We start from the raw sequence: 12,879 nt of genomic DNA on the forward strand, positions 1-12,879 counted from the left end.
ACCACACACACACTTTTCAGAACAGCACGCCGTCAGTCACGCTCTTAGCCTGTCACGGGGTTGCTACCGGTGTGTGTGTGTGTGTGATACTGCACGCAGGGTCTGTGTGTGTGTGTGTGTGATACTGCACGCAGGGTCTGTGTGTGTGTGTGTGATACTGCACGCAGGGTCTGTGTGTGTGTGTGTGATACTGCACGCAGGGTCTGTGTGTGTGTGTGTGATACTGCACGCAGGGTCTGTGTGTGTGTGTGTGTGATACTGCACGCAGGGTCTGTGTGTGTGTGATACTGCACGCAGGGTCTGTGTGTGTGTGTGTGTGATACTGCACGCAGGGTCTGTGTGTGTGTGTGTGTGTGATACTGCACGCAGGGTCTGTGTGTGTGTGTGTGTGATACTGCACGCAGGGTCTGTGTGTGTGTGTGTGTGATACTGCACGCAGGGTCTGTGTGTGTGTGTGTGTGATACTGCACGCAGGGTCTGTGTGTGTGTGTGTGTGATACTGCACGCAGGGTCTGTGTGTGTGTGTGTGTGTGATACTGCACGCAGGGTCTGTGTGTGTGTGTGTGTGTGATACTGCACGCAGGGTCTGTGTGTGTGTGTGTGTGATACTGCACGCAGGGTCTGTGTGTGTGTGTGTGTGATACTGCACGCAGGGTCTGTGTGTGTGTGTGTGTGTGATACTGCACGCAGGGTCTGTGTGTGTGTGTGTGTGTGATACTGCACGCAGGGTCTGTGTGTGTGTGTGTGTGTGATACTGCACGCAGGGTCTGTGTGTGTGTGTGTGTGATACTGCACGCAGGGTCTGTGTGTGTGTGTGTGTGTGTGTGTGGGGATACTGCACGCAGGGTCTGTCTGTGTGTGTGTGTGTGATACTGCACGCAGGGTCTGTGTGTGTGTGTGTGTGCGCAGACTCACAAGCGCCAACAGGGAGGAGGGTCGTTCAGGAGGCTTTTATTTTCTGCCTTTTGGAGTAAAACATAAAAATAAAAAAAAACTCCCGACAAGCCCGTCGCCCGCCCCCTTCAACACCAGGCCGTGACCTCCATCAGGCCCCACACGCGACCGCGCACTCCCGACACCCTTGGCCAACGGACTCCCAATTACACAGCTCCCACTGTGGCTATTTACAGTGAAGCGGAAGAGTGCCCTCTAGTGGCAGGCCAGCTGCAATTACGCCCCCCATTCCCCCCCCCCCCACATGGCCTTCCACACCGCAGGGTTCAGTGACCTCTGTGTCCGAGATCACAGGACCGGCACGGACCCTGTCCAGGACTGGTCGCTGCACCCAGAGGACCTACCTGTAAATGTACATCACCGGGGTTTCCCCATGAGATCCCGCAGGTACAGCAGGTTCCTATATACAAGTACAGCTCAAGCTGCTACTGGAAAGATCCCACAGGATCTCCATAGATCCAACATATAAATGTACATCAAGGGGTTTTCCCCATCAGATCCCACAGAACTGTGGCCCACAGAGTCTATAGGTCCGTATCTATAGGTCCGACGTGTAAATGTCTCAACGGATCTGTAGAGATCCAACATGGAACAGCACCTCCAGGGGTTTTCCATAAGATCCCACAGAAAACACCACCCTGGGTGGATCCCACCGTCCTAGATCCCTAGAGCCACCAGCCAGCGAGTCAGGCGAGGCGTGAACGTGACCAGGACAAGGATGCAGACGCAAAAGGGAGCCCGAGCAGGATGTGGCGAGGACAAATCCGCCCGGATTGTTGGCGATCTTCCGGGTGACCCCTCACGGATCCCGTACAGAGGCTCCCGGGAGCGCGGGAAGATCCCACAGCCTCTTCTCCGCTGGCACCTGACGTGGTTCCGCCCCCCACCTGCTTCCAGCTACAGCTCCTAGAGCACCTCGGTCTGCAGGCCTGCTCAGTCCCAAGCAAGGGGGCGCTATGGACGCGAGAGTAGCCAGCAGGGGCTCCAGGACTCCCGGCCGAAAGGTTGCCGGTTCAAATCCCAGGGTGGAGGGGGGGGGTGGTGGTGGGGAGGGCACAGCTGTCACACCCCCCGAGCACAGGTCTTCAGTCCAGCAGTCCAGGGTCCAGGGTCACGAAGAGGAGGAGGAACGGAAGTAAGAGAGAAATTTAAGGATAAGAACGTAAGATGGTGAGGAAAAGTCGGTCAAATTCGAGACGGGCAAGAGCAGAGGCCCGCAGGTCTCGAACCCCCAGCGGAATGGGAGAACTGGGCCGGCACGGGGGGGGGGGTGGAGGCTTGGGAATGGGTCTGGCTCAACGCCGCGCCCGGAAGGAAAGTCGTGTCGACGAGCGGAGGGGAAGGGGGTTTTGGGATTACCGTCTCGTCCGCGCTCGTCGGGCTGGGGTGCTGCGCCAGAGAGTACACAGGGCTGCCGGGGGTGTCCGGACCTGTGAGGAGAGAGGAGGGGGCGCAGGGGGTTACACCAGGGCGGCGGCCATCCCAGAGGGCCTCTTGTCTACGGACACGCCCCGGCCCCCCCCCCAGCGGGTGTCGCCATGGCGTCGCGAGCGCCAGAGCAAGACACTGTGATCACTCATCTCTGCTTCACTGGGCTCGGAGTGTCCCATCTGTGTGAACGGCAGACATCACACTTCTAGCTGGACACGCCGATGACCTGAGGTGTTTTAATACAGGCCAACAGATTCCCATTCACGTGTCTGGACTGTATATAAGAGCTGGGAGACCCCAGTGTGTGTCTGTCCTGTGTGTACTGAGCTCAGGAAAGACTGCCTCCTGGATCACACGTGTCTGGACTGTATATAAGAGCTGGGAGACCCCAGTGTGTGTCTGTCCTGTGTGTACTGAGCTCAGGAAAGACTGCCTCCTGGATCACACGTGTCTGGACTGTATATAAGAGCTGGGAGACGCCAGCAGTGTGTCTGTCCTGTGTGTACTGAGCTCAGGAAAGACTGCCTCCTGGATCACACGTGTCTGGACTGTATATAAGAGCTGGGAGACCCCAGTGTGTGTCTGTCCTGTGTGTACTGAGCTCAGGAAAGACTGCCTCCTGGATCACACGTGTCTGGACTGTATATAAGAGCTGGGAGACGCCAGCAGTGTGTCTGTCCTGTGTGTACTGAGCTCAGGAAAGACTGCCTCCTGGATCACACGTGTCTGGACTGTATATAAGAGCTGGGAGACCCCAGTGTGTGTCTGTCCTGTGTGTACTGAGCTCAGGAAAGACTGCCTCCTGGATCACACGTGTCTGGACTGTATATAAGAGCTGGGAGACGCCAGCAGTGTGTCTGTCCTGTGTGTACTGAGCTCAGGAAAGACTGCCTCCTGGATCACATGTCTCTGGACTGTATATAAGAGCTGGGAGACGCCAGCAGTGTGTCTGTCCTGTGTGTACTGAGCTCAGGAAAGACTGCCTCCTGGATCACACGTGTCTGGGCTGTATATAAGAGCTGGCAGACGCCAGCAGTGTGTCTGTCCTGTGTGTACTGAGCTCAGGAAAGACTGCCTCCTGGATCACACGTGTCTGGACTGTATATAAGAGCTGGGAGACCCCAGTGTGTGTCTGTCCTGTGTGTACTGAGCTCAGGAAAGACTGCCTCCTGGATCACACGTGTCTGGACTGTATATAAGAGCTGGCAGACGCCAGCAGTGTGTCTGTCCTGTGTGTACTGAGCTCAGGAAAGACTGCCTCCTGGATCACACGTGTCTGGACTGTATATAAGAGCTGGGAGACCCCAGTGTGTGTCTGTCCTGTGTGTACTGAGCTCAGGAAAGACTGCCTCCTGGATCACACGTGTCTGGACTGTATATAAGAGCTGGGAGACCCCAGTGTGTGTCTGTCCTGTGTGTACTGAGCTCAGGAAAGACTGCCTCCTGGATCACACGTGTCTGGACTGTATATAAGAGCTGGGAGACCCCAGTGTGTGTCTGTCCTGTGTGTACTGAGCTCAGGAAAGACTGCCTCCTGGATCACACGTGTCTGGACTGTATATAAGAGCTGGGAGACCCCAGTGTGTGTCTGTCCTGTGTGTACTGAGCTCAGGAAAGACTGCCTCCTGGATCACACGTGTCTGGACTGTATATAAGAGCTGGGAGACCCCAGTGTGTGTCTGTCCTGTGTGTACTGAGCTCAGGAAAGACTGCCTCCTGGATCACACGTGTCTGGACTGTATATAAGAGCTGGGAGACCCCAGTGTGTGTCTGTCCTGTGTGTATTGAGCTCAGGAAAGACTGCCTCCTGGATCACACGTCTCTGGACTGTATATAAGAGCTGGGAGACGCCAGCAGTGTGTCTGTCCTGTGTGTACTGAGCTCAGGAAAGACTGCCTCCTGGATCACACGTGTCTGGACTGTATATAAGAGCTGGGAGACCCCAGTGTGTGTCTGTCCTGTGTGTACTGAGCTCAGGAAAGACTGCCTCCTGGATCACACGTGTCTGGACTGTATATAAGAGCTGGGAGACCCCAGTGTGTGTCTGTCCTGTGTGTACTGAGCTCAGGAAAGACTGCCTCCTGGATCACACGTGTCTGGACTGTATATAAGAGCTGGGAGACCCCAGTGTGTGTCTGTCCTGTGTGTACTGAGCTCAGGAAAGACTGCCTCCTGGATCACACGTGTCTGGACTGTATATAAGAGCTGGGAGACTCTTATATGTATTAAATGTACCTTTTCCAGCCAGTTTAGTCTCCTGAATTTCCGCGTATTCCGAATCCTGACTTCTCGAACCTGAAAAACAGCAGAGCGCAGCGGTCAGCCAGTCACAAATAAATCTTGTCTCATCCATTAGGCTGCAGTCCCCGACACCTCACCTCCCAGAGCAGCGACTGTCCCCCACATATCCGCCACCAAAGATCTGAAGACCGACAGGGGACGGAAGGCGTAGGGACATGAACTTACCGCCTGCAGCGGGTCCTGGCATTGCGAGGAGCACGTACAGGGACTGGGGAGCAGGCCGGGCGTCTAGGAGAGACGGAGCGAAGGGCCCGTCAGAGACGGAGAGAGGCCGCACCGTGGCGCACCAGAACCGAGCTCAGCCTGGCTCCCGGCTGGAGTGTGGAGCAGACAGCAGAGAACGGGCTCCACCCAGGAGCGTGCGAGAGAGTGCGAGAGAGTGCGAGAGAGTGCAGTAGAATACAGCAGAGTTCAGTAGAGTGCAGTAGAATACAGCAGAGTTCAGTAGAATGCAGTAAAGTGTAGTAAAGTGCAGTAGAATACAGCAGAGTTCAGTAGAGTGCAGTAGAATACAGCAGAGTTCAGTAGAGTGCAGTAAAGTTAGTAGTGCAGTAGAATACAGCAGAGTTCAGTAGAGTGCAGTAGACTGTAGTAAAGTGCAGTAGAATACAGCAGAGTTCAGTAGAGTGCAGTAAAGTGTAGTAGAGTGCAGTAGAATACAGCAGAGTTCAGTAGAGTGCAGTAAAGTTAGTAGTGCAGTAGAATACAGCAGAGTTCAGTAGAGTGCAGTAGACTGTAGTAAAGTGCAGTAGAATACAGCAGAGTTCAGTAGAGTGCAGTAAAGTGTAGTAGAGTGCAGTAGAATACAGCGGAGTTCAGTAGAGTGCAGTAAAGTTAGTAGTGCAGTAGAATACAGCAGAGTTCAGTAGAGTGCAGTAGACTGTAGTAAAGTGCAGTAGAATACAGCAGAGTTCAGTAGAGTGCAGTAAAGTGTAGTAGAGTGCAGTAGAATACAGCGGAGTTCAGTAGAGTGCAGTAAAGTTAGTAGTGCAGTAGAATACAGCAGAGTTCAGTAGAGTGCAGTAGACTGTAGTAAAGTGCAGTAGAATACAGCAGAGTTCAGTAGAGTGCAGTAGACTGTAGTAAAGTGCAGTAGAATACAGCAGAGTTCAGTAGAATGCAATAAAGTGTAGTAAAGTGCAGTAGAATACAGCAGAGTTCAGTAGAATGCAATAAAGTGTAGTAAAGTGCAGTAGAATACAGCAGAGGTCAGTAGAGTGCAGTAGAATACAGTAGAATACAGCAGAGTTCAGTAGAGTGCAGTAGAATGTAGTAAAGTGCAGTAGAATACAGCAGAGTTCAGTAGAATGCAGTAAAGTGTAGTAAAGTGCAGTAGAATACACCAGATGTCAGTAGAGTGCAGTAGAATACAGTAGAATACAGCAGAGTTCAGTAGAGTGCAGTAGAATGTAGTAAAGTGCAGTAGAATACAGCAGAGTTCAGTAGAATGCAGTAAAGTGTAGTAAAGTGCAGTAGAATACAGCAGAGGTCAGTAGAGTGCAGTAGAATACAGTAGAATACAGCAGAGTACAGTAGACTATAGTAGAGTGCAGTAGAATACAGCAGAGTGCAGTAGAATGTAGTAAAGTGCAGTAGAATACAGCAGAGTGCAGTAAAGTGCAGTAGAATACAGCAGAGGTCAGTAGAGTGCAGTAGAATACAGTAGAGTACAGCAGAGTACAGTAGACTATAGTAGAGTGCAGTAGAATACAGCAGAGTGCAGTAGAATACAGCAGAGTGCAGTAAAGTGCAGTAGAATACAGCAGAGATCAGTAGAGTGCAGTAAAGTGTAGTGAAGTGCAGCAGAGGTCAGCAGAGCTACATGTAGTGTAGCAGAGTGCAGTAGAGGCTCTGTTCCCTCCCATGACCCGCGGTATGAGGAAGTTCCATCACTCACTGGGGCTCCCTGTGTCTGTGTGATTGATTTCATCATAGACATGTTCCGCATTCCTCCTGCCCCCTGCAACAGGACAGCAAAGACACGGTTTTCACTCAGACGGGGAAAATACTCTCTATACAGTATATACACACTCATATCATTCCATGCAATGTTCCTCAGAGACCCTAAACTCCGAACGTCCAGGGACACTTTACACATTTGCCTTGCACACGGCTGGCAGCCCCAGCCACAGTGCTGGAGCACAGCACGTGGCCGGGACTGAGCTTCTCATCCGACTCTCCTCTTCGATCCGCACAGCTCAGTGCTGCGACCAGGCATTCGCCAGCACAAAGTGACACCGCAGCAGGAGAGGTACCTCTTCTCCTGGAGCTCCATCTCCAGATGGCGATGGCCAGCCCTGCCAAAGCACCGACCGCAGCGATGGCAACAACTGCGCTCCGAAGGACTGGAAACGAAAGGCGGGAGTAAAATCAGACACTGTGTTTCCACCTCTCACACTCCTCCTCCTCCTCAGATCTGTACAGGACTGGAGAGACACTCAGTCTGATCACCTCCAGCTTCACCCTCACACTCCTCCTCCTCAGATCTGTACAGGACTGGAGAGACACTCAGTCTGATCACCTCCAGCTTCACCCTCACACTCCTCCTCCTCAGATCTGTACAGGACTGGAGAGACACTCAGTCTGATCACCTCCAGCTTCACCCTCACACTCCTCCTCCTCAGATCCGTACAGGACTGGAAAGACACTCAGTCTGATCACCTCCAGCTTCACCCTCACACTCCTCCTCCTCAGATCTGTACAGGACTGGAGAGACACTCAGTCTGATCACCTCCAGCTTCACCCTCACACTCCTCCCCTCAGATCTGTACAGGACTGGAGAGACACTCAGTCTGATCACCTCCAGCCTCACCCTCACACTCCTCCTCCTCAGATCTGTACAGGACTGGAGAGATACTCAGTCTGATCACCTCCAGCCTCACCCTCACACTCCTCCTCCTCAGATCTGGACAGGACTGGAGAGACACTCAGTCTGATCACCTCCAGCTTCACCCTCACACTCCTCCTCCTCAGATCTGTACAGGACTGGAGAGACACTCAGTCTGATCACCTCCAGCTTCACCCTCACACTCCTCCTCCTCAGATCTGTACAGGACTGGAGAGACACTCAGTCTGATCACCTCCAGCTTCACCCTCACACTCCTCCTCCTCAGATCTGTACAGGACTGGCGAGACACTCAGTCTGATCACCTCCAGCTTCACCCTCACACTCCTCCTCCTCAGATCTGTACAGGACTGGAGAGACACTCAGTTTGATCACCTCCAGCTTCACCCTCACACTCCTCCTCTTCAGATCTGTACAGGACTGCAGAGACACTCAGTCCAGGTCATCAGCATTTTCCTATCATGTGACTTTTGGGGGCTGTTTTAAATATCTGTTGTCCCATTTCTTGCTCTGACCACCCTTTAAGACCCTGCACTCATAAACGGCGCCCCCGTTTCTCACGCGCGGCCGGAGCTAGCGCTATTCTCGGCGCGAAAGCCACAAAATACACACGCCCAGCGCGGGACGAACAAGGACCCCGACAAGACGAGACGAGACGCTAGCAGCCGAAAACGAAACCAGGCAACTGCACGTCTGCACTTCTTCACAGGGCTGAGGAGCGTGCGGTTCCCAGCAGGCCGAGACGCAGAGAGAGAGAGCACTAGCCAGGGCGCCCCGTCTCAGCCCTCGCTAAACCACTTCCTGCTGCGCGACTGTCTCCTGAACACGCTGCTCTCTCTTTCCACCGCGGCTGTTCGATGAAATGAACTACTTGGAGCACGTCTTTGCACAAAGGGTGGTGGGGGTGTGGAACAAGCTGCCCGGCCGTGTTGATGTTGTCTCATCGTCCAGTGATTTTTTTTCTGTTTTTCCTGTCAGAAATAATGATTAGGGAGCGACGCTGTAATCCTAACTGTTGGGCACGAGTCCCGCTGTCCCTCAGACGAGAAGTACAGATGATAGGCAGTACTGCTCGGTTTTGGAAACTCACTGGGAAGTGAGATATTTCACATGATCCCGTGCCACCAGCACAACCTGAATCACTTGATCCTATGAGAAGCTGCAAAAGCACAAAAACTGTGAACACGGCATTGATAAGAGAAACGAGGAAGGAAGAGACAAGACGGGTTCAATACTGCAGGACAGGGGAGAGAGAGAGAGACACGGGGGGAGACAGGTAGAGAGAGAGGAACAGACAGTTTACATCAGTGTGCAGGAGGAGTGTAGCAGCAGTCAGTCGGGGTGTCAGTACCTGGACTGGGGCTCTCTGGAATCACACTGTTGGGGTCTTGAGTACTGTTGGGGCTCCCTGGAATCACAGTGTTGGGGTCTTTAGTACTGTTGGGGCTCCCTGGAATCACAGTGCTGTGTCCTTTAGTACTGTTGGGGCTCCCTGGAGTCACAGTGCTGTGGCCTTTAGTACTGTTGGGGCTCCCTGAAATCACACTGTTGGGGTCTTGAGTACTGTTGGGGTTCCCTGGAGACACAGTGCTGTGGTCTTTAGTACTGTTGGGGCTCCCTGGAGTCACAGTGCTGTGGTCTTTAGTACTGTTGGGGCTCCCTGGAGTCACAGTGTTGGGGTCTTTAGTACTGTTGGGGCTCCCTGGAGTCACAGTGATGGGGTCTTTAGTACTGTTGGGGCTCCCTGGAGTCACAGTGATGGGGTCTTTAGTACTGTTGGGGCTCCCTGGAGTCACAGTGCTGGAGTTTCTAGTCTTCTTGGGTTTCCCTGGAAACACAGTATGAGCCTCAGGTTAAAAGACGAACTTCAGTCCCCAGAGAAGGGAGAAATGGTACGAACCGGTTTCTCAGTCTGACCACACTGCTCCTCATCCTCACCTCCCAGCACCTCCAGCTCTGCCACAGCCTGACTGTTACAGTAGTACAGTCCAGAGTCGTTCAGCTTTACTTTTCGAATGCGAAGAGACCCATTGCTATACAGACGGTATTTCTTTTGTTCTGTGTTGGGTATATTCCCTGTGACGTCAATGACCTGTGTGTCCCCCTCTCTGTCCCTCCTGTATGTCCACTGGACTGAGGTCCCCTGTGCTGGAGGAGGGTCGCTGCAGTTCAGGACGAGGTGGTGACCCTCGGGCACAGAGATTGTCACTGTGGGAGAGAAGCAAAATACCCTTAGACTGAGAGAGGAGGAAACACCACCAGATAATAAAATGACTGTTAAACATCATCTTAAAAAACTGTATATTCTAATAAAAATTATTACAATTTATAAAAAAAACATTTCCATTGTCTGGAACAAGCTGCCCAGCCGTGTGGTTGAAGCCGATACCCTGGCTTCTCTCCAGACACAGCTGGGTGAGCTCCTCCAGTCAGGAAAGGAGGCTCTTCTGTACACAGAGGGGGGTGGGGGTGGGGAACAAGCTGCCCAGCCCTGTGGTTGAAGCCGATACCCTGGCGCTTCTCTCCAGACACAGCTGGGTGAGCTCCTCCAGTCAGGACAGGAGGCTCTACTGTACACAGAGGGTGGCAGGGGTGGGGAACAAGCCGCCCAGCTTGATGAGGATGGGATCCTCCACTGAATTATCTCCTAAGTATCAAATGGACTCCATGAGCCTCATCGCCTCCTCTCGTTCATGGCCTTGCCCATTTTCTCACGTGTTTTGGTACAAAAATGAAAAATGCAAATATTCTGTCATAAGTGGTCTGGTGAACACAGACTGCGAGACCTTAAACGATGTTCAATCTGCTCACCTGTCGTCACCTGTAGTTCTACCACCGGCTGCCTGTTACAGCTGTACAGTCCAGCGTCTCCAGGCTTCACACTCAATATCAGGAGGGAGGAATCGTCAAGCAGAGAGAATCTGTTCTGTGGATCATCAGCTCCTTTAACCACACTTTCATCCTCACGTCTGGTCACCACAGTGTGATCAGGACCACCTCTCTGAGTGACTGACCACTGTACTGACTCACGGAAAGAAACAGGCTTTGACACAGCACAGATCAGGGTTACAGATCCTCCCTCTGGGACAGGGACAGTGCGGATCACTGGTCCTGCGGAAACAGTTTTTCTCATTGAAACACTGATCCTGAACACGCACACCGAAATACTTCCACAAATCATCCCCAGACAGATGATATTCTACCACCCTGCGGTGTAAATGTGTTTTTAGCAGTTGTTGTTACAGAACACGTTTACACAACATAAATCTACTGTATCTATCGTATAGTTTTTCTTTTGTGTAACCAGTGCTTTCATTTTAACCAGTAAAAATTCTGCTAATAGTCACTAGGAATTTACGTGAATGTATTGCTTTAAGCACCCAATTAAAAAATATTACATTTGACTTTGCTAATAAACAAGAGACGAATAACTGAACTTAATGCAGCTAAATAATATTTTCAATGATGAATAAGCCGACGTAAATCCCACTGAAAACCAGAAAGATAACACAACTTTTCGGTTATACAGCCTTCTTCTGGCCTCCAGTGTGAGACGACACCTACTTGTCTACTTTTCTAGTAGTTTTCACACCCAAAACCACAGCACAGCTCAGCCTCGTGTTCTCTCAAGGGCAGCAGTTAATTTAATTCACCAAATAACCCGTTACAACTCAATTGTTAAATTAAAAATTACACTTCGGCATTGAGTTAAAACAACCTAGAGCATTATTTTGCCGTCTGCCAAAGCCTGACTATTATCACAGCTCCTGTATATACTTTGTGTGAAACATTTTAATCGTATTAAGAAACAATGTTCGAATTATACAATATTTTTCTAATACGGTTGCAATTTCACATTTCGTTTTTCTGTCCACGTATTTTTAACGTTACACCTCTGGTCAAAACGGTTAAATATGAATGGAAAATTCTCGTATCAAAATCGTTAATAATTCAATCTACAGCTAATCTGAAAGTAAATGTCACATATATACTGAACCCATAGCTAAGGTAGGATGTATTTGTGCACACTTTTTGTAATTAAGTGCAAATACCCATCTTCAATTCTACTGGAGGAGAACTACCCTCCTCACATCATCACCTTCAACCCCAGCAACACCCCCACAACCTAGCTCTGCTGAGATCAGGCTCAGTAAGGCGGTGTCTTACCTGTCTGGGCCAGAGGGACACTCCCACAGAGCAGGAGACAGATCCACAGAGCACCGGCCACAGCTGAGCCCGTCATCAGGAGGCTGTCCCTCTCCAGCTTCTCCAGCGGTCACTGGGCTGTGTCTCTTCGACAGCAGGGACACCCTCACAGCCCCGGTCTGCGGAGATCAGGGTCAGGAAAGAGGAAGATCCAGAGAGAGGTGAACAGGTCTGTCTGTGAGAGCGCTGAGGAGACAGTGCTGGTCAGCCGTGTTCAGTGAGCTGTCTCTTACAGAGCCAGGACACGCCACACGCACAGCCCCGGTCTGCAGAGATCAGGGTCAGGAAAGAGGAAGATCCAGAGAGAGGTGAACAGGTCTGTCTGTGAGAGCGCTGAGGAGACAGTGCTGGTCAGCCGTGTTCAGTGAGCTGCCTCTCTTACAGAGCTAGAGCACGCCCACAGCCCTGGCCCGCGGAGATCGGGGTCAGAGAGCAGCCAGGACCGTGCAAACTCAGAACACAGCGCTGATGAGCCGTGGTCGGGTCACTTCCCACACTCTTCTGATGACGGACACAGCGGTGGACTGACAGACGCTTTCTGCTGACACCGGCCACGCGGGCCAAAAATAACGCCCCCGTTCGGCTGCTCGCTCACGCACAGCCCGGGGGGTGGGGGGGGCTCAGATCAGAGTCACAGACCCGCTCAGCGGAGGAGAGACAGGCGCAGGAGGATGATGACACCAGCTGTGGTGAGGGGTGAGCGGAGTCACGTGGCCTCTTCCGAGAAGAGGAACAGCATCGGACCCAGACTGGCACCGCGGCGTCCTTTGTGTGCGTGCGGAGGATCTCAGCCAGCTGGAGAGAAGCCAGGGTATCGGCTTCAACCACACAGCTGGGCGGCTTGTTCCCCATCCCCACCCCCCTCTGTGTACAGTAGAGCCTCCTGTCCTGACTGGAGGAGCTCACCCAGCCGAGTCTGGAGAGAAGCTGGGGTATCGGCTTCAACCACACGGACTGGGCAGCTTGTTCCCCACCCCCACCACCCTCTGTGTACAGAAGAGCCACCTGTCCTGACTGGAGGAGCTCACCCAGCTGTGTCTGGAGAGAAGCCAGGGTATCAGCTTCAACCACAGGGCTGGGCAGCTTGTTCCCCACCCCCACCACCCTCTGTGTACAGAAGAGCCACCTGTCCTGACTGGAGG

General features: G+C 52.3%; 1 protein-coding gene across 1 annotated transcript; it reads right to left on the reverse strand.

Moving 5' to 3' along the window:
• Positions 1-1,876: 1,876 nt before the first annotated feature.
• On the reverse strand, positions 1,877-12,549 carry LOC148813425 (uncharacterized). The gene is made up of 10 exons (XM_088908198.1): positions 11,699-12,549; positions 10,343-10,642; positions 9,470-9,739; positions 8,883-9,359; positions 6,942-7,031; positions 6,584-6,646; positions 4,852-4,914; positions 4,621-4,680; positions 2,314-2,384; positions 1,877-2,037 (listed from the first exon to the last, which is right to left on the reverse strand). Exons 1-10 carry the CDS (start codon positions 11,772-11,774, stop codon positions 2,017-2,019), a joined length of 1,491 nt encoding a protein of 496 aa, XP_088764324.1. The 5' UTR covers positions 11,775-12,549; the 3' UTR covers positions 1,877-2,016.
• Positions 12,550-12,879: the final 330 nt, after the last annotated feature.

Source organism: Atractosteus spatula, assembly GCF_055471065.1.
Source record: "Atractosteus spatula isolate fAtrSpa1 chromosome 10 unlocalized genomic scaffold, fAtrSpa1.hap1 SUPER_10_unloc_1, whole genome shotgun sequence".
Classification (NCBI taxonomy): domain Eukaryota; kingdom Metazoa; phylum Chordata; class Actinopteri; order Semionotiformes; family Lepisosteidae; genus Atractosteus; species Atractosteus spatula.

Excerpts from the sequence above, each read along its gene's own strand:
- LOC148813425 (XM_088908198.1), bottom strand. The coding sequence starts at position 11,774 with ATGACGGGCTCAGCTGTGGCCGGTGCTCTGTGGATCTGTCTCCTGCTC. Across the intron at positions 4,915-6,583 it reads CACAGACACAGGGAGCCCCA|ACGCCCGGCCTGCTCCCCAG; the intron begins GTGAGTGATGGA and ends CGTCTCTCCTAG. Across the intron at positions 2,038-2,313 it reads CGACGAGCGCGGACGAGACG|ACCTGTGCTCGGGGGGTGTG; the intron begins GTAATCCCAAAA and ends GCTGGACTGAAG.